This window comes from Hemicordylus capensis, chromosome 3 (genome assembly GCF_027244095.1).
Source record: "Hemicordylus capensis ecotype Gifberg chromosome 3, rHemCap1.1.pri, whole genome shotgun sequence".
Lineage (NCBI taxonomy): Eukaryota > Metazoa > Chordata > Lepidosauria > Squamata > Cordylidae > Hemicordylus > Hemicordylus capensis.
Window position 1 is genome coordinate 311,934,210 of NC_069659.1, and position 21,336 is coordinate 311,955,545.

The 21,336-nt window shown below is 44.7% G+C and overlaps 1 protein-coding gene across 5 annotated transcripts in view; it reads right to left on the reverse strand.

Annotated features, from left to right (window-relative positions):
- The window catches only part of SPHKAP (SPHK1 interactor, AKAP domain containing), a 108,425-nt gene that overhangs the window by 78,870 nt on the left and 8,219 nt on the right, over positions 1-21,336 (reverse strand). For 2 of the 5 annotated variants that reach the window (XM_053310223.1, XM_053310221.1), the window contains exons 2-3: positions 16,384-16,632; positions 1,272-1,374 (exon numbers count right to left, since the gene is read on the reverse strand). The exons of 1 other annotated variant lie outside the window; for it this stretch is intronic. In XM_053310223.1, the coding sequence (XP_053166198.1) occupies positions 1,272-1,374; positions 16,384-16,499 (219 nt within the window). In that variant the 5' untranslated portion in view covers positions 16,500-16,632. The remainder of the gene's footprint in view (positions 1-1,271; positions 1,375-16,383; positions 16,633-21,336) is intronic. 2 more of the 5 variants (XM_053310222.1, XM_053310224.1) reach the window with 1 other exon arrangement.

Below are 21,336 nucleotides of genomic sequence, written 5' to 3' on the forward strand. Positions count from 1 at the left end.
CTATTTTATTGTTTATGGAATAGATACATGCCCAGGGGCCATTTGATATAGAGCTGCCCACTGGGGCGGGGGGGAGTGGGCGGGAGTCCCTGACCAGATCATAATTGGAACTCTCTTGTGGCTGATATTTAGGAAAGAAAGAGAAATGCAGGACCACATTTAACAAAACCTGAAGTTTGGCCCTGTGAAGTGCCAAAGGAAAAATTGCTTGGGGAGAGGCAGGATTCTCTTTACACCACTGTATTTCAGTTGGAGTTTTCCAATTCCTGTATGCACTATGAGAAATGGTTGACTGACTCCATGCCTGACTCAAAGCAAAGCAAACAAATAGATATGCTCCACCATACATTATAGCTCTGAGGGCAAGACATTCTGTTTTTTATATTCATGGGTGTCCATCCATAGATCTTGAAATATGCTAACAGCCCATACTGCTTTGTTTCCTTTTCTTTTTTGAACCCCAAATCTGGAGTAAGAGCTGAGCTCAGAAATTTGGAGGCTCAATTTTTGTCTGTAACTTATGAACCCTCAAGTACCCTATCTGCAAGAAGGCAGCTGTTCATTTTATTCATTTCAGCCAGCTGAAACCAGCAACGAACTGGTTATGAATAGATTATTATCATTGGTAAACAAACTTGCAGCCAAGTCCTGTGTGAAGCTGCATGGAGATAGAAAGGATCTGACACCGGCCTGCTCAACTTAGGCCCCCCAGATGTTTTTGGATGACAACTCCCATAATCCCCAGTCACCGTGGCCAATAGCCAGGGATTATGGGAGTTGTAGGCCAACATCTGCAGGACGGCCAAAGTTGAGCAGCCCTGATCTGGCATACGAGTTCCACCACAGGATCTGGTGCAAAAGTTCCAGTGACATCAAGGCAATAATCCATTCACTTGATCAAATATTGGGGCCCATATCTACTCCATCCATCTATATCCAATCCTGGCAGCTCCAGAACAGCAAGCAGCCACTAGGCTAGCAGCAAATGTCACTTGAGTTGTTCTCCATTACAAGCCACTGTTTGCTTTTTCAGTATTTGAAACAGCAGCATAAGATCAGGCTGTTCATAAAATGTTCACAGAACAGTTTTGGAATACATAACCAATAGCCAAAGTAAGAACTGAAAATTGCTCTTAAGAATTCAGATGTTGTAATGTTTCCCCACCCACCCAATTTTTTGCTTAATGTACATTTTGCACTGTAATCACTTTTCATACAAGAGCTAAACATTGTTAGCCGATTAAGATCTTAGGAGTTCAGAAAGAAATTACCTTCTTACATGCTGTAACTGAGCTTCCTAGACTGCTTCCTGAACTATCAGTGCCGCTGCTTTGGTGCTCTGAAACTTCATACATCAGTGGGAATTCAAAGTTGCTGAAGAGAAAGAGAGAAGTGTGGAAACATTTGGGTGATTAATCTGCATGAAAAAATTACATACAGCTTCATCTTTAAGACCTATTCAACTCAGCTTGCTCCAAAACCTGCAGTTTTCCTGACTCATTGATTAGATCAGGAGTTTCCACCCTTGGGTTTCCAGATTTTGTTAGATTACAACTCCCATAATCCCCAGCCACAAAGGCCAAAGGTCACTGAATGATGGGAGTTGTAGTTTGTAGTCCAAAAACATTGGAGTTCCCAAGGTTGGGAACCTTTTGATTAGATCAGTTTTCCCCCTTTTGGCGCTGTGCTCTGAAATAACACCCTTATAGAAACTAGTACAGAGAGTTGGGCATCATACCATCTGCCTGCCTTCATCAATACAGTCAAATGCTGTGGCCTCTTCTTTCTTAAGCAAGCAGTTCTAAAGCAGCAGAAGACATACTGGTGGCATTCATTCAGCTTGACAGATGAACTAAATCATGTATTATAAAATTTATTTATCATATTTTATATCTCATTCTCAGTATAACTTGTTTCATTCCTAAAGAAGGATGCAAGATTACAACTATTCAGATGCAAAGAATATAATAGATGGATTTGGGAGTAGCTAGACACAATGGCAGTGACTGCTCAAGTAGGTTCTCTTTATCACTGCAGACTTAACATGAGTCACATGCCTACTCTTTACTGCATATGCTGTATGTACTGCTGAAGTGTGGGATCCAAGGAAATGTGTGAAAATAAAAGACAATCAATCATGTATTATGGTCAATAGACCAGACTGTTAAATACACCAAAGGAACTGCCTTACATTCTGCAACCTACAAAATGGAATGCAACATATAGCAGAGAAAAAGCAAGTTCCAAGGTGTCCACAAAGGTTAAAATCTCACTTCACCAATTACTTTCTGGTCTTCTGTGCTACCAGTGTTGCCAGCTTCAATGTGACCCTATGGACCTTGTCTGCTAATAAGTAGTGTACATAGAAGCCGGCAGATCTGTCAGGAAGAACAGACAGTAGGGGAGCTGTGAAGGAATGAGGCCTGAACCTCCTCTTTTTGTGTTACAGATTTTTGTATTGCATATGTATTTGCTTGCTCCCTATATTCTGTGTTAAAAAGCTGTGCAGAGGTCAAACATTCACAGCTCCTGTTCTACAGTTGATTTGGGAGGGGAAAGAGTTTAACTGGTTAACCTCTGGAGGGAAGAGAGGATTCGTTTTGATTGGGTATGTATTAAAATAATGGAGGGAACTTGTTGACCTGAATCACCCTCAAAGCAGCTGAAGCAACAGTCTGGAACTGAACCTCCAGTACTGGAAAGGAAGGTCCAGAAAGCTGAGCAAGGGAAAAAGCCAGGCTTGCAGCAGAAACTGATTAGAGATGATTATAGACAATGCCTGGTAAGGACTCTGGGTTAAGGCATAGAATTAGGTGCAGGTTAGATTGGATGTGTGTTTGTCCTATTTTATTTTTTTCCTTTATGCTCATATGGTTGCAGTTTTTTGTACTAATTTTTCCAAAAGAACTATTGCTTTGAATTGAACTGTTTTAGAGTAAATTTTCTCTTTTTGAATTCAACAACCTGTAGCTTCTGTCTGTGTTCCCCCACCCCACCCCAACCCCGCTTAGAAGTCTTTCCATACTACCTAACTTTGAATAAAACAGAGATCTGGAAGGCTATTTCAGTAGACTCAGCCAGAGAAAATATAAAAGTCTACTTGATGGCAGTGGCGAAGCTTAAAATCACAGAACTGGTTGAGTCCAGGCCATGACAAGGGCCAATATTGGTTGACAAATCTCAGTGTAAAGTTACAAAAGTAGTACATGTTCTATATATTCAACCTGTGAGTTGTTCAATGGGCAAGAACTTGGAAGCTATCATCCTCATTCATGGCATTCTCACACAGGAGCTGAAACCAGTCCAAAAGGACTGTGTTGCTGCTGCTGGACTAGCTTAATGAGAGCTCATGAGACAATGGGCTCAAGCGGTAAATCATTTCCACCATCAAGCCAGATTAACTGATGAAGTGCACTGCCACAGAATGTTTTGCTACATAATGGTCACACTTTGCCGACAGTCAATCTGTCTGAAATAGCTCTTGCTAGTGGCCATCACTATATTCTACACCAGAAGTTGCCAGTTTTGTCCCCAGATGTTGAACTACAGCTCTATCACCTCCAACCACAATGGACAAGGCCATTGCGCTTGGGATCCAAGGGGACATCTGGGACCCCAAGGTTGGCAACCCCAAGAGTACACTATTTCACTGCGTTAATGCAGGGAGGCTCTGCCTCTCATCTTAACACATATGGAGAACAGATTTAAAAAGGAGACTTGGGTGCAGGGTGGTGGCGGGGATCAAAAAACAGGAGGCTTAGGTGCAGGGTGGTGGTGAGACCCAATATAGGTTTATAAAATCACACTTAGTATGAAAAAAGTGGAAATTACATTTCCCCCCCAGTTCCATACCAGAAGTTGGGATCCACCCATGGAAACTGACAGAACTGAGACAAAGAAGAGTACTTAACCCCTGCTAACTGAGCAAAGAGGCACCTTTTTAAAGTGGTGATTCTCTTTATTTAGCAGGAGGAGAGCAACTGGCCCTATCCAACCCCAGACAGCATCCCTCCAGTGGCTGTTGCTGGTGTCAACTTTATGTTTCTTTTTAGATTGTGAGCCCTTTGGGGACAGGGGACCATCTTATTTATGTATTATTTATTTTTCTATGTAAACCACTTTGAGAACATTGGTTGAAGGGTGGGATATAAATATCCATAGTAGTAGTACTTGTTTGTGGCTTCCTGGAGGCATCTGGTTGACCACTGTGGAAAATGGGATGCTGGACTAGATGCACCTTTGGTTTGATCCAGAAGGGCTCTTCTTATGTTCTCATATGAAGGTATTAAATTTCCTTTCTGAAATCCTAGGTTTCAAGGATTGTAGCCTTTCCACTATCCTTTGTTATACCATTTCTTTCTGTGGCACTGGAACTTCGTCTTTCTCTTCCCTTCCATTCCTTTGCATCTTGAGCATTCATTCCTTTTCCTGACTTTTATGATGCCAAACATGCCACTTTACATGGCTGAATGAGCTATTCTCAGCTATTTTGACTCATATCTGGCACGATGTTTCAACATAGTCACAAGGCACTATTTTGCAATTGTCAGCTAGAGAAATATTTATTACTTTGGTAGAATCCTCTTTTTAGGGCAATCAATAGCAATAAGGGCCAAACCAGATATGACAATAGCTGTATCATGAGTTTAAATATGGCACTGCTTCAAATATGCAAAATAAGTAGAAAGAGGTCAATTGTAAAAGCAAAAGGGACATGGGGGGGGGGGGAGTTCAGAACTCTTCCCCCTGCCTTGCAGCTAATCTCCCAGTAGCTTCTTTCCACAAGCATTCTTCTCCTCAGCCAAGCTCCAGTACTGGAAAATGACCACAGCTAAAACAAAAATTGTTTTGAGGCAGGGTTTTAAGCAGTGGGAGGTTTCATCCCTCCTCATTCAAACACTTTTGTCTTTAAAACTCAACCACAAAACCCCTTCTCCATTTAGACCCAATTTTATATCCTGGCTAATTCTTAAATTCTAATTAGTCGGAATTTTCTGGGTTGGATGTCACAGCAAATCTCAGCTTGTTCTAAATCAAGACCAGAAGTAAAAACAAAGGACCCCCGATAACTAGGGTCACACAAAAACAAGCTTTTCTGCTCTTTAGGTTTTTCTACTATTCTTTTAAACACACTCATTTATGCCCAAATGCCAGCCAAGACATCATCTCATAGAATGCAACATTAGTTAGTCTTTGTTAAAAACAGGGCAAATTTGCCCATTTGCAAAAAGATGAACTCCTCCTTCTCATCAGTGTGCTGGTGTGTTTCCCCCAGTTTCTGCACAGACAGGAGACTAGCAAGAGACAAAAAGCTTATGTAGAAATATTTTTTGTGAGTTGTACCAGTCGCAGAACCCTATGGATGCTTGTGGCCCACAAAAGCTGGCATAAAGGTCCGCCTAACTTCCCAGGATCAGGGTCAAGTTTTTGATGGGGATGGGGGCATCTTACCTTCGTCTTTGTACAACAATGTTTTATATGAATGAACTGCAAATGGACAAATTAAATTATGTAGAAACAAAGAAGTTGGTATATCCTGGAGATGCTGCAAAGCAGCCATCTTAGCTACCTTTGATTTCAATACATACTCAGATCATGTTACCACAGGGTGGAATCACAAATGATTTTTTGGAGAAAGCAAAAGTTAATCAAGAAACAAAAGCTCACATACCACACAAGGCAACACAGATGGTTGGAGTATGCACACACACACACACACCCCGCTGCTGCGGCATCTATGTAAGCACCACCTTGCAGAACAGCAGTGTTTTGTCCAACATAAATTTGCCCAACATGACACCCACTGGAAATAATGTGTGTCACACTGCACAAGTGCATTTGTGTACTTTACACTGCAGCAAAACAGTACTGTTCTGAAACACCATCAGCAGTGTTTGCATGGACACAACAGCATGGCCGGTTGCCTTGTGTGGTATGTGAGCCTATGTTTTCATTCATTCTGATAGAGCAATGTGATAAGAGAAAGTCTAAAATGTCAATGTGCACTGTGAGTGAAACTAAAAGAAGCAGGCTACATCTCAAGAGTGGAGATCAGACTGACATTTAAATCTCTTGTCTTTGGGTCACTGGAGAATGAGATACAAATATACAGCTATAACTTTAAAAACCAGCTACTCTCCCCACTTGTGAGAAAGTACAGCAGATAATATGACAAGATATGAGCCAATGAGTGGAGATAAAAGTTAAGAACTAAAGTGTAGCAGGGCTGCTATCTTTGGCTTCCAAAGGGATTAGAACAGAACATGGACTTCCCATTTCATGCTTCACGCATCCTGATTCTTCTGCCACGAGTCAATGGCAGGCTCTTCGCTACATGAACACCCAATGCTAGATTAGACAGTAATTCAGCACTGGCACAAGTAAAAGTAAATAGCAGCTGCAAAAGTGAAGATGGGGCAGTATTCCCAAAGCCTGGAACTACGATCTGGCAAATATAACTCCATGTCTGCAGAAGGGCTTTCCCAATGTCAGCAACAACACAGGGGTTGGTATGAAAGCTATTGTCAGATAAGTGTTTCTGTGTTGTTCTGGCATGGGAAAGCAGAAGCAAAGTAGTTACTTTTAAACATAACTGCATATTTAAACATAACTGTATAGGGAGGCCTCCTCTGTGCACATTTTAATACGAGGTGGATGCCGAGGACCTCAACTGATACAACACAGCAGTGTAACACAGTATATCATAACCAGCCCTCCTTTTGAAGGGGGATGGTATAATTAACTCCATTGCCTTGGAATGTGTCAGTTGCTATGATTTCCCCCAACAATCAATGAGTAGTCAAGGACTTGGCTGAAGAATATTAATGCAGCTTAATAGCATGGAAATCTCTCTCTCCCGCCTTTGAAATGCAACACAGATCAGAGCTAGTGGCAGTTTGTAGCAAGTTTCTATTTGAAGTAAGAAAAAGTAGACAGACACCGAGAGAGATCAGAGCTGTGAACTGAGCAGTGTTGTTATTCGTTTGCTTCTAAGATGCTCTGCTTGTATATTTGCAAATAAGAAAGAAGCCAAGTTTGTGCACTTCCGTTTTCTGCATGTATGTGAGTTAAAAGCACACATCTTGCAAATGGGGCTGATGTATATTGCCTTATTCCCATAGGCAAAATACATCAGCCTCATTTGCTTGATGTGTATATCTTGAATTCATGAATTGGATTCTACTGGCACCATTTTCATATGGTGCCTGTAGACCCATATGAAGTAAGTCGAACATGCAAGCGAGGATTGGAGGTACAATCTTGATTCCTATTGAAGGGAATGGAGGCAGGGTAAACAGTGGGGAAATGGAACTGTTTCTTGTATACTTCCTTTGTATTAGTTACAGTAGGATATAGAAACTTGGGGGCTCGGCTTCATGGGAAGATGGGTTTTGAGGAGGGATTTGAAGGAAGTAAGAGAGAGGCATCATAAAGATGATCTTGGAGGGAGTTCCAGGCATAAGAGGTAGCAAGGGAGAAAGGACTAAGCCCTCTGAGGGCACAGGTGACTTTCAGATAGCTGAAGGTCCTAGAAGTGGTGAAGCAAAGGTCACAGCAGTGGTGGCCAGTCAGTGTGGCACTGGGTGGGGTGTTAGAGGTACCTTTAAATAGTTATTACCAGCAGTACCACCAGCACTTGCAAGCCACCATGAGCAACATCACGCTGACCACGCAAATGGCCTCCACATACGCAGAGGCTAGGTGAGTGCTGGTGCTGCGGCAGCCTCCGGGTGAGATGCCAGGTAGGGCACCACAGCTCGCGGTGGCTTGCAGGTGCTGACAGTACCACCGGTAATCACTTTTTAGAAAAGGTACCTCTCACCACTGCCCTGCCGAGCACTGCCCTCTCCCCACCATCACTGCCCTCACCGGCTGCCACTGGGTCACAGGTAGGGGTGTAATAGGTGGAGATGAGAATGGTAGTACCAGGGGAAAAATTGAGGGGAAGCACAGAAAGGGCAAAGCACATTTGTGGGTGGGTGAGCTCTGTTCCACATATGAGATTTCCGAGATATAACTGGGGGGCAAACTACTTGTCTGTGGAAGGGGCACTTGCTCTCCCTTGACCCCCTCTGGAGCCACCCTTGGAGAGCAGAGACACAGGCAGAGGAAAGACAATGGAGGGCTTTGAAGGGAACGGCCAGGAGCTTGTGTTGGGTCCAACAGTGGACAGGAAGCCAGTGTAGGGATCAAAGCAATGAGAGGTGAATGATTCTGGTGGCAGCATCGTGCTGGAAGCAGGGGCGTAGCTAGGGGAGAGGGGGCCCGTGTTCATTCCTCTCTCTGGCGGCCCCCCAGAGTGAGGGAAATAATGAAGAAAATAGGGAGGGATGGAACTTGAGGGCCCTCAGGAGCTGGGGGCCTGTGTTCTTTGAACCCTTTCGCTCAATTATAGCTCCGCCCCTGGCTGGAAGGTAGTGAGGGGGCTGAGGTGAGACACTGGAAGACCAGAAAGGAGAAGGTTGAGGTAGTTAAGGCAAGAATACTTAAAAGTTCCTTTTGTGAACCAAAGAATCTTGAATTATGACACTGATTGTGAAGTCTGGCTTTAAGTATTTAATTATTGTAAATGCTTATAATGCCTTACTTAGGTTTTCCAAGGTTTGTGAAATACGTTGCGTTTCCTATATTTTGAAGGGCAAAGTGTAGAGGTAGGCCTTACTTTTCCTTTCATCTTGGTTAAGTCTTCTAATCTCTTCTCTCAGATGTTTTTAGCAAATTGCTGTATCCATTTTTAAGTAAGTCTATTAAAATTCAATAGACTGATTTAAAAGATGGATGATAATTTAAAAGATACTTAAGAGCAGCATGTGTGAAGAAGATGACTCATTAATGACCCAAATATTTGGACTTCCTCCACAATTACTGAATAGTGGATATTAAGTTTCTCATTAAAGTAAGCTATGCATGTAAAGCAATGAGGCGCTTCTCACAATCAGTGAGAAGAGCTTGGAGCGGGATTAGCCCACTCTCCCCACACACGAGCAGGCAGTCTGCTCTGGGCGGCCAAGCTGGCCGCCCACATGACTGCCGGCTCCATTATGGAGCCAGCGGGGGCTGGGAGGATTGGGGGCCGCGTGGACCCCAGAAGGTCCAGCATGCCCTGCGCAAGCACGCAGGGCATACTGGAGAGACCCCCGAGCAGGGAGGCTGCTTTTTAGCCTCCCGGTCAGGGATCTACTTGTGAGTTGCTGGGATGTGGAGCCGCACACGAGCACAAAGATAGGGTTAGCAGAGCGCTCACGCCACTAACCTCAGCTAAGGGCAGGGGCAATTAAGCGGGTTACCCACTTGTAAACCACTGGGCTCGCCTGTGAGCCCGGTGGTTTACATGACCAGTAAAAATCGGGCTAGGCTCTCCTAGCCCAATTTTTGTTGGTCGTGAAAATAGCCCCAATATCTAATTACATGAGCTTTGTACCACTGTGGTCAAAGTTGCCAGGTTTGAAAATTTATTATGTAGCAAACATTGGGGGTGAAGAATTTCTTGGACATCCTTGGCACTATCAAGATGGAAGCATCATGAGTAAAATATGAAAATAATCACAAGCTTTCCAACTGAACTAACATTACCAGCAAGAACTACAGCCCAAAGAACAGTGTGTCCCAAATCCAAATGTATAATAAGTGATTTCCCTTTCTGTTCATGGAAGGAGCCATAGTGGAAGCAGGAGTCTCCCACCGTGATGAATGGAAGGAGCTTCCAATGATAGAGCCGTGCTCTGTTAGAGGTTAGAACATAACCCTCTTATTTTTAATACTACTCATAGAAACTGAAGATAGCTATAACCGTGCAATCGTCAGAAAAATCTGAAGACAACAGTCTTTCAAGCAGGAGGGCCAACATGTTATGTTGAACATACAGGCTGGGCCTGCATGCTTGGGGTTTGCGGCTCACCAACTCACCCACCCTTCACTTAAATAGACACATTATCAGGACTGCAGCATATGAGGATAATAGCAGAATGCCTTCAGGGGCTATTAGCAAATTGGGGAGCACACTACATGTTTTGATGTAATAGGTCAAAATTAATCCGTGGAGTTCAGGAGAAATGAGATGCAGGACAGAGGGACCCATGGGACAGCAAAGGAATTGAACAAGGGAAACCTGCTCATGTCTAAGAAGGAAACTACTACCCTCCTCCAGGCAGGAGTCTCTCTCAGCCCTATCTTGGAGATGCTAGGGAGGGAACTTTGAACCTTCTGCATGCAGATGTTCTTCTTCCCAGAGTGGATCCATCCCTTGAGCGGAATATCTTACAGTGCTCACACATGTCTCCCATTCATATGCAACCAGGGCAGAACCTGCTTAGCAAAGGGGACAATTCATGCTTGCTGTAAGTGATTGGGATCATGCAAAGAAAGGGGAGTTGCTGGCAGCCAGCCTGAATGAATCTGCCCTGCTGGTCCAACAGAATATACTACAGGATCAAAATTTGTTGCAGACCTTAAATCAGTAGTTTGGACCATGGCACAGATCAGCATGAACCAAGAAACAGTACAGGTGAAGCAAAGAGAGGATGTAAGATTAGGCACTTGAAAAGGGGCAAGAGATATTAAATAAGTTAATAAATAAGTCCTTGTAACTGAGGATGAAACACAACTATCTTCTCTTGGCAAACTACTTCCACTCTCCTCCACCAATGCTCCAATTTCTTCTGCATAGCACTGCTGCAATGCTCTGATTATTTGGCTCTTGACTCAGCTCAGAGTTTCTCCTGAAGGAAACACAGTCCTGACACTATTATTAAGTGCTTCCCCAGTCCCTGAGCAATGAGAAGTCCAGAGGCGGCACTCCAGGGTTCAGATTTCCTTGCTTGAGAGAGCACTAGAGACTTCTTATGTCTTTGTAATATCTGTTTTGTGTGCAAATATACTGTGGAGCAAGCAGTAAAACAGCTAATCCCCAAAGCATCAGGGTAGACCTAAACAGCTGCTCCTCACCACCACCATCACACACAACCCGAGCCAGGCTGCTCAATGCAAGATAATTTCCAGTCCCAGGACTCCCAGTTCTCCACTTGTCTACACTGACTGGTAGCAGCTCTCCAGAGTTTCAGATGGGTATTCCCCAGTAGAGTTTATTCTAAGCTTTGTCTCCTATTGCACAAGTGACAGGTGTAACCCTCTCCCATCCACAAGCATTCTGTTACTACAAAATTTTCTAACAGAAAGAAAGGTGAAAAGAAAAATGAGAATGGACAGAAAAAGAGAGACAGGGAAAGAAGGAAAACCTGGGCACCTGTTCTCATTACCACAAATTCCTGGGTAAGACAGGATTAACCCAGGAATGCATGGTCATCTGGGGATCCAGGAGGCCTCCAGACCCAGCAGCTCTGTGGGTAGCCCAGCTTTGCTACCCAGGTTAAAAGTGATGTAGGCGACAAAGACAGTCATTCTACCTTTCTGTTTGGGTCTGTAGTAGGGATGGGCCTGGACCGGTCCGGAGGCCATTGAAAAAGCCTCCGGACTGGTCCGGACCTGGGCAGTCTGGTTCGGGGGGGGGTACCTTTAAGAGCGGCAGGAGGGTTTACTTACCCCTCCCGCCACTTTCCTGCTCTGTCGCCGTGGCGTCTCTGTGACGTGTGCGCATGTGCACAAAGGAATGCTGGGAGTTTTCCCAGCAACGTCGGGGAAGGGGCGGCAGGGAGGTATCCTGCCACCCCAATTACTCTTAGGATTACAGCGACAGAGCAGGAAAGCGGTGGGAGGGGTAAGTAAACCCTCCCGCCGCACTTAAAGGTACCCCCCCACCCCAGGGCCGGACCGCGGTTGGCGGTTCCGTGCACACCCCCAGTCTGTAGCAAAACTGAGCCTGGATGGCCGGTGGCCATATTTACCACAGAGTTCTGTGGAAAAGAGGGACAGGCAGAGCAGAGCTGCTGCAATAAGTTCTTTTATGCTGCTCAAACAAAGCACTGTAGGCAGGCATGGAGCCAGCTGAATGGCACCCTGGGTCCGGTCTTACCCAACAGCCCCTCAAGCGACGAAAAGGGAAATAGAGGTGTTCAGACAGCAAACGCTGCCTGAAATGACAGCACAGAGCTGGCTGGGGGCTCACCGGAGTCCGGGCAATGGATGAATGGGGAGTTCCCTCGGGGCTCTTCTGGAGCCTGAGCCATGCCCTGTGCGTGCTCATGACGACACGTGCATGGGGCATGGCTCAGGCTCCGGAAGAGCCCCGAGGGAACTCCCCACCCATCCACTGCCCAGACTCCGGTGAGCCCGAGCCAGTTCTGCGCTGTCATTTCAGGCAGCGTTTGCTGTCTGAACACCTCTATTTCCCTCCCTCTCCCTCCATCGAAGGAGGGAAAGGGAAACAGCTGCTCCCAGGTAGCAAGCGCTGCCTGAAATGACAGCGTAGAGCTTGCTTGGGCTCTCCGGAAATCGAGGCCACGCCCCCTTTATGTGTGACATCACTGTAAAGGGGGCATGGCCTCGAGCTCCGGAGAGCCCGAGCAAACTCTGCACTGTCATTTCAGGCAGCTCTTGCTACCTGGGAGCAGCTATTTCCCTTTCTCTCGCTCAATGGAGGGAGAGAAAGGGAGACAGAGGCTTGAACCTGTTCACACAATGGTAGCTCCACCCCTGATTGTGGAACATATGGAGGCCCCAACTCCTGATTTCAACAAAATCTGCTGCTGTGGCGTTTGTGTGGGCATACGAGCTGCAGAGCCCAAATGAGGCTCTGGTCATCTGGGAGGCACGAGGTAGGAGCATGCCTTCCCTCCAGCCTACCACTATATGGTTGTGAGAACAAGTCCCAAGAAAAACTAAGGCTAGAGGAAGCAAGATAAATGGAGGTGCATTGCAAAGAATGGGAGCGAGCAAGGGAGAACTCTAATATACATTTTGTGTAAGGTTATGAATACTGAATAGAAATAGAAAATAAATACAGAAACTATTTCCTTTTCTGCTCTGTTTCTTCTTAACAACTTACTTCTTTATTAAACTCCATAGGCCCAACACATAAAAACTCAGTTTCCACTGCACAGGGTTGTTTTGAGGTTTTTGCTGCTCTGAACAAAAGGTGTCCAGCTACACATTAGAATAGAACTTGTTTCCTAGCCTACCTCGGGATGCCAGGGACTGAACATGGGACCTTCTGCATGTACAACCGATATGCTTCCACTGAGTTATCATAACCAAGGACTTTGTCTCTATATTCAGATTTGACACAAACTGGGGCTATTCTCACGATCTGCAAAAATCGGGCTAGGAGAGCCTAGCCCAATTTTTGCAGATCGTGAGAACCACCGGGCTCGGCTGCGAGCCCAGTGGTTCTCTAGAGGGTAACCCTCTCCTGTAGCCCTCCCCATAGCCTGGGTTTGTGGAGCGAGTGCTCCGCAAACCCAGGCTATCTGATCGTGAGTAGCCATGGCGTGGCTTTAAGAGGGTTTTGGATTACTTCATGGAGGAGAGGTCTATCAATGGCTACTAGTCGGAGGGCTACTAGTCGGAGGGCCGTGGGCCACCTCTAGCCTCAAGGGCAGGGTGCCTCTGAGTACCAGTTGCAGGGGAGTAATGGCAGGAGAGAGGGCATGCCCTCAACTCCTGCCTGTAGGCTTCCAGCAGGATCTGGTAGGCCACTGTGTGAAACAGGATGCTGGACTAGATGGGCCTTGGGCCTGATCCAGCAAGGCTGTTCTTATGTTCTTATGCCGTGGCTACTCATGAGTAGATCCCTGCAGGGGAGGCGAAAAGCCGCCTCCCAACTCCGGAGGTCACCCCAGTATGCCCTGCGTGCTCAAGTATGCCCTGTGCGCTCAAGTATGCTCTGTGCGCTCACGCAGGGCATACTGGGGCTTCTCGGGGCCGTGCGGCCCCCAAGCTCCCCAGCCCCCGCCGGCTCTGTCACAGAGCCAGCAATCGTGTGGGCGGCCGATCCGGCGGCCCAGGGCTCCCTCTGTGCTTGTGTGCGGGGAGAGCGGGCTTAGCTTAGCCCGCTCTCCCTGCTCACCATCACAAACCGGGTCTCACTGATCATGAGACCCGGTCCACTATCTGTGTCTGCCACTAGCTCTGATCAGTGTAAATATCCCAAACAACATCCCAAACCCCATCCCAAACAAGCTGGTCTTGTGGTAGCAAGCATGACTTGTCCCTCTAGCTAAGCAGGGTCTGCCCTGGTTGCATTTGAATGGGAGACTAGAAGTGTGGGCACTGTAAGATATTCCCCTCAGGGAATAGAGCTGCTCTGGGAAGAGCATCTAGGTTCCAAGTTCCCTCCCTGGCATCTCCAAGATAGGGCTGAGAGATTCCTGCCTGCAACCTTGGAGAAGCCACTGCCAGTCTGGGTAGACAATACTAGGCTAGATGGACCAATGGTCTGACTCAGTATATGGCAGCTTTCTATGCAACCAACATTTATTATTATTTATTACATCAAAAAAGGTTTCCAAAGTGGTTTACACAGAGAAATAATAAATAAATAAGATGGATCCCTGTCCCCAAAGGGTTCACAAACTTTAAAAAAAGAAAGAAGAAAAGGGACAGGCAAAGGAAAGATATTTCCAGACCATTAAGGAAAATTTCCTCAATTCATCAGTATTGCTAGCACAGGGAACATGCTTGGGGTGTGTAGAACTGTTCCACTTATTGAACTGGTCCATCATGAATAGGGCTGGTTTGAGTGGTTCAGTCACAAACTGCTTCGAACCGGTTCAAGCAGGTTCTTCAGTTCGCCCGGCCAAGTCGGTTGGTTCGACCAACTTGGTCTGCAGAGCGGCAGTTCAGTCAGAGTTTGGATCAAACCATTGCAAACAGTCCATGCACACCCCTAGCATGCCCCAAATGAGTGCTCTGAACCTCTTGCCTACGGGCCCCCAAATCCTTTTTAGTCTGTCCCGGGTGGTATGGTCATGTTAAAAATGTTTTTAAAATACTGTGTGTGTTTGGCGGCGGGGGGGTGTCAGGCTCCAAAAGCCTTTAGATCCAGGCTCCAAAATTACCTAGATGCACTTCTGTGCCTACCTGCCCACCCTCTGCCCCTCCAACAACCTTGTTTGGACGAAGCAGGAGGTTCCAAACCAGCAGACACTACCTTGTGTTGCTGGGGCCTCCCTTTGTGCGTTTCTTATGGAGAAGAGGAGGGACAGAGCCAAGTGTCTCCTCCCCCTCCATCTTCTACTCTTTTCCCTCTTCCCTTTGTACACAAGAAAGCAAGAAGGGGAAGGCTGGGGGTACCTCTTTTGGCATGTAGGCTATCAGCTTCATGGCCAGCAGCAATCCAGCGGCTGGACTCGATGGAGGGGGTGGTGGGCAGCCCTTGTGCACAGCAGCAACCCAGCTGCCAGGCTCCGTGGAGGGAGCAATAGCAATGGCCCTGGAGAAGAAAGTGGGTAGCCCCCCAAGGAAGTGATACCCAAACCTTAACCTTTCAAACTCCAAAATCAGGCAAAAGCATAACGATTCATGCAAATCAATACAGCAAAATTCATAATACTACTGATGTGATCACTCTTGGCTCAAATTTCCCAGACATGTCTCTGAAAAAGAAATGTACTGTGCACAGCTTTTAATCTTTACTGGTGACTGTTAACTGCTTTTTGTTGAAAAGTATATAGATATTCTAAACAGAAAAAGTAATAGAGAAAGCCTCTGTATACATTGCCTCCAGACTCTGTATTGAAGTGTGCTTATCTTAAAACTCTCCATTCAAATTAAAGTTCTTTATCTTAAATGGGTTGTTGATTGAGTTTCCTGGGATCCATTAAGAATGAAGCTGGCTCATGGGCTGATTACATTTCTAGGACAAATGCATTCTTAATTCTCAATGGGATTAAGAAGAAAGATGGGAATCTTTCGATGTAATGGGTGTTTAGCTCCACTTGTATTCCTGTTAAGAATATTGTGTTAAGAATTCAGAACCATGTTAGGTTTCTGATGTTCTCATTTCATGTGGATGCCAACTTACCATTGTTTTAAGAACTGTCAACAGGGCTTGGAAAATAATTTGATGTCTGCAAAGCAATTTTGCCAATGTTCAATCTCATTTTTGCAGAAGGTGATAATCTAGCAAGAGTATAATTGCAGCGTGGGTTTAATTATAAAACACCACTGTGCTCACTGTAATTGAGTACTTGGCTTTACCAACGTAGTCTGCATGGAGCAATAGTTTCCTTGGTTCCAAATGCTTAAGATGATGGATCACAATTAAAAGATTAATTGTGTCTTAATAGGATTAGTATATTTTATAATACCCACATTGTATTTATTGGACATATTCCTCAGATTGCAACAATACAGACCATCATCAGCAAATATCTGTAAATTGTTTGCAATTGCTGATGGAGACAGTACATTATAGCATGCAAAACAATATCTAGCGCATTAATTTTTTTTTTGCATGGTAACTGGAAAATTTAAAAGTTATCAGCCAACCTCCAGAGCAGTGTTGGGAGGATGAAGCAAGAGACGCAGCCCTCGGGGACATATTTCTGGAACGCAAGGAGCACTAATGGAAGCATCAAAAATTGTTCCCCCTCCCCTCCGTGCATGCATTCCGCTGCTCAGCAGCACTTCGGCCATACTGAAGAACAGCCTATCCTTGTGAGGACTCGGCTCCTGTTGCATCTTCCAAACACTGCTCTAGATGTCAGACATTATTCCTTGGGAAATGTGCAGATTCATCTGTAAGAGAAAATCATATTTTTAGGAATAGATGTATTTTAGATTAAGAATCTGAAGCCAATATTTTTGAGGCATTATCTTAACTACTTGTACATTGTTTTTGTATACACTAAAGTTTAAAGTGGTTTACATAACAAGGAGTGGCAAAATGGCTGCCCATCCCAAATAAGATCACAGACAGGAAAGGCAATAGCCACTGGAAGGGCCCTATTAAGGGGTTGGATGGAACAGCTGCTCTTCCCCTGCTAAATTTGAGAGAATTGCCACTTTAAAAAGGTCCGTCTGACAATTAGCAGGAGACTTGTGGGATCTGGTGTGTGTGAAGTCGTTCTCATGACTAGGCAGGCAGGCGGTGGGGAAGGCTGCAGAAGACTGCCTTTTCCGCAGATGATCTGCGAGGACTACCTGGGCACACAAATCACACGCCCAGTTGATCCGCTGCTGCCCCAGGGAGTGAGGAGGTACAGGGGCCAGGATGCATCGTCCCAGCCCTGGAAATCCCACAATGCACCACACAAGCATTCAGTGTTGTGGGGATGAGCAGGCACCTGTCAGTGCTTCAGCACTGGCTGCAAGCAACTGGCACTGGCACATTATCAGGGAAACATGGTTAAGGGAGCACTCATTTCCACTCGTGGTTAAGGGGGCACTCATTCATGAGGCAGGCTCCCTAGGCGGGTTTGCTGCCGAGGTGCCACAGGGAGCTGCATGCCTCCTGGCAGTTCTTGCGGGCAGCCCGCTCGCTCTCTCTCGCTCTCTCTGTTTCTGCTGTTACATTTCTGAGTTTAAAGTTGCTTGCTTGGAATCAAGAGTTTTATTCACTCCTAACCACGTACATACTTCAGTGAAGACACAGATGGTTAGTTAAATATACAGCTATAAATACCTCTAGCAAATGTCTTTGTGGTTTGTTATGAATGCAAGTCCCATGCATAATGTAAATGTTAGCTATGGCAATTCTATAAGAGATTCAAAATACAAACGTAGGGTCCTGTACACTAGTTTTCAAGTTTATGACTAATTAAATAAATGTGTAAAATATATGTTTTTGGTATTATAGATCAGGGATCCTCAATGTTGGACCCCCAGATGTTATTGGACTTCAACTCCCATAATCCTCAACCAAAGGCCACTGGGGCTTGGGATTATGGGAGTTGAAGTCCACTAACATCTGGGGGCCCAACGTTGAGGATCCCTGTTATAGATCATGGCCACTCAAGCATTCACTAAACACCAGTATTCCATTACCTTCACTGAGTGTGCATAATGGTACTTTTGCAGAAAGCCTGCATTTCATTTTTATCAAAATTGTAAAGCTGCAGAAGGGCCAGCTTTATGCTACAGATCATCTTGGAAAGCACAGAGAATGATGAATACTGAACGGAAAAAGATGAGCCATTGTAACTGTAACTTAACATACATTTCTCTTTTATTTTCTTTCCAGGTCCTGAATCCTTTTATCCCATTCAATAAAAATTGTAGAACTCATCTTGCTGACCTACTGCTTAATGATGGCAAGAAGGTATATTCTGCAAAACTGAAAAAGTACTAAGCCTAAGGGACTTATTAATAATTGCTTTTTAAAAAATCAAGCATATTTCCTTTCTGGGATAACTAAAGTAATTGTATCTCTAGCTCCCATCTTCAAATAATCCTATTAATGCAAACCCATTCATGCCAATGAAGCTGAAATGTTTCTAGGTTATTTTTCTGTTTAATCAAATAAATAAATAAAATCTATCCAGTGGCTTACAACCACAATGCAATAAACAGCACAGCAGATTTTAAGACAACATTAAACTAAAATGTACAAGCAGACTAATGGCCTTAACATTGTGGTTGGGGAGGATGGGGAGTTGTTATCCAACATCTGGGGATCCAAGGTTGAGAACCCATGCCTTTAGAAAATATTTTTTAAAGTATCTGCCAAAAACATTTCAATAGGCGATGGGGTTCATGGCAAAGATGACGTTCTCTTAAATGTTTTGATGGGGCTCATAGCGAAGAAGACGTTCTCTAAAACGTTTAAAAACGTTTAAGAGAACATCTTCTTCGCCATGAGCCCCATCGCCCATTGAGATCTTCTGGAGAGGTACATCTACAGTTGTCACGAACTCATCTGGTGGCTACTCGGGGACAGGCCTTCTCTGCTGCTGCCCATGGGCTTTGGAATGCGCTCCCTGTTGAAATAAGAGCCTCCCTCTCTCTGGCAACTTTTAAAAAGGCACTGAAGACATATTTGTTCACACAGGCTTTTAATTAGATGTTGGGTTTTGAATGATTTTAATGTTTATATGATTTTAATTGTAAACTGCCCAGAGACTCAAGTTTTGTGCGGTATAGAAATAGGTTAGTTAAACAAACAAACAAACAAACTATCTGGGTGCCAAATGAACTTCTTTGGGGAGAGCTTTCCAAGGCAGGGCATCCTACAGAAGAGGCCACCTCTTCAGTGGCCATTTGTGTCACCTCTGAAGGCAGGGGCACTTCTCAGCTAGGTTGTGGTGCTCAGCTTAACACTTCAGGAGGGAAACTTCTCTGGCCCTTTCCCATGTGTTGGAACTTGGATACTGGATGAGATCTAGTGCAATTTGAAGGTGAAATTCTTATGTTGTACCAACAGAGCAGCCAAGGAGTCCTGATGTATCTTGGGCCAAGTTCTCAAAATCAAAATCTCAAAAATAAATTTGTTTCTCAACTCTATCAGTTCCTGCACACAGAAAACTAAATGTCAGGGAGAACATGCTGATTTTCTGTCTGTTACTTTCCAATTCTCAAGAAAGAAGGCTGATTTTAATGACACTGCATATTTTTGTTAAAAAGACCAGCAGTTTTACATTTGACTTATTTAAGAAGTGTGCCATCCAGACCCAGTGACCTATTAAACAAGCTGGAAATTATAATCCCTAGAACTTCATTTTTGTCACCTCTATCTGATGTGCTTCAGATGGCTTCTCTGACAATACTGGTTTGGGCCTGAGTATCCTTCTAATATCTTCAGAAGTGAAGACCAATGCAAAGAATGCATTCAGGTTCCCTACAATCTGCCTATCCTAAATCTGAAACAATTTAATGAGATCAGAGGTCTTTACAAAATGCAACTAAGACAAGACAGACAACTGAACATCTGCCTCTAATTTGCACCCTGATGCTCCAAGTGCTCCTAGCTAATGAGATATTGTTCCTATGGCCACCTGCAGTTCTGCTCCTAAACTATCAAGACACATTTTACACGTATAGCTTATTATTAGTGGGATGCTGTAGGCAATTGCTGTATATCATTAAAAAAGCCTCTGGCATATTCCATTTCAGTATAACTTACAATGGTTAGAAACTGAACGCTGCAAGAATAAAACCACAGAGACTGGTAGTTCTGCCACACTGAAATAAGTGTTATTGTTTACCCAGATTCCACAAATACAGAGAAATGGGTTTGCTGATCCAGGTCTGGATTTGTGACAACCAACTTTCTTGTAGGAAAGTATCCTTCTCTGGCCCGGATGACCTCCTCCAGGATCCCAGATGTTGTGACTGTTGTTACTCATCAACAGTCACAACAGAAGAAAGAAGAAGAAAGTACTCTGCACATTCTTAGAGGCTCTTTCTCCTTTATAATTACTGAATCCTGACAACAGGTGCTGAGTCCAAGCCCTACTAAACCTGGTTTAAATTCAGCCTCTGCCACTGTCATCAATGAGCAGGAGCTTTCCCAGACAGTAGGGTTTATTGTGGGTTTTCTGTGAGGCTTTACCGCAAGTTCAAAGTTGCCCCCCAAAAACCAGTGCAAAAAGTGGATTTCTTTTTTACCCCAGGAAGAAAAAAAAATTGGACTACACTCTAATGCACAATGAAAAACCCTAATTGTGTGTGAAGTGCTCCCACAGGGACTTCGGGGTAAATTTGGCCAATACTTGAATGCACACCCTCCATTCCAAAGAAGATCTGAACTAAAAGTCTTGTGGTGTAAAACTTCCAGGAGTCTTTGCTACAATTGTTCAGCCCCACTGACCAGGTTCAGATATAACGGGGAAAGATGGAGTGTTACTGTGTGAACAAGCCTGGAAGAGTCATGGCCTTGTACTTTCCCCTCACCTCTTTTGTGTGAGAGAGCAGGAGTGAAAGTTTTCGCTTTCAGTATGAAGTAAAACCAGTTACACCTTGCGTACAAACTCAGGGAACTGTGGCTTAGTCAAACCAATTAGGAACCAGGATCAAACATGGGGGCACAATAAAATGGCACTTCCCACCTACAGCCTTCCCTCCTACATCTAATTTACTACTGGAGGATTCTCTCTATGCTACATATGTAAATGAGATTTAGGATTATGCGGGAAGCATGAGGTTGAGAACCATTGTGCTACCCTTGTTATATCTGGTTTTACCCTCAGTCACCTCTCCTATACCCCAAATTCAGTAAATAATGTGATTTGCTTGCTTGAGTGGATTACTTCCTTGAGGCTCTCTTGCTATTCTCATTAGGGCTCTTCACAAGATCAATCTTTGTGGAAATCTAGAGATTCCCATGGGACATGTGCTTCCAGGTTGACATGATCACTATGGAAATTTCCCCTGATCTCCAGTTGGCAACACACCAACCCAAAATGAAGCCAATATCTGTAATCTTAGATCTGAAGTTGGCTTGACAATGTTGGCTTCATTTTGGGTTTGCACATTGCCAGCTAGAGATCAGGGGAAATTTCTAGG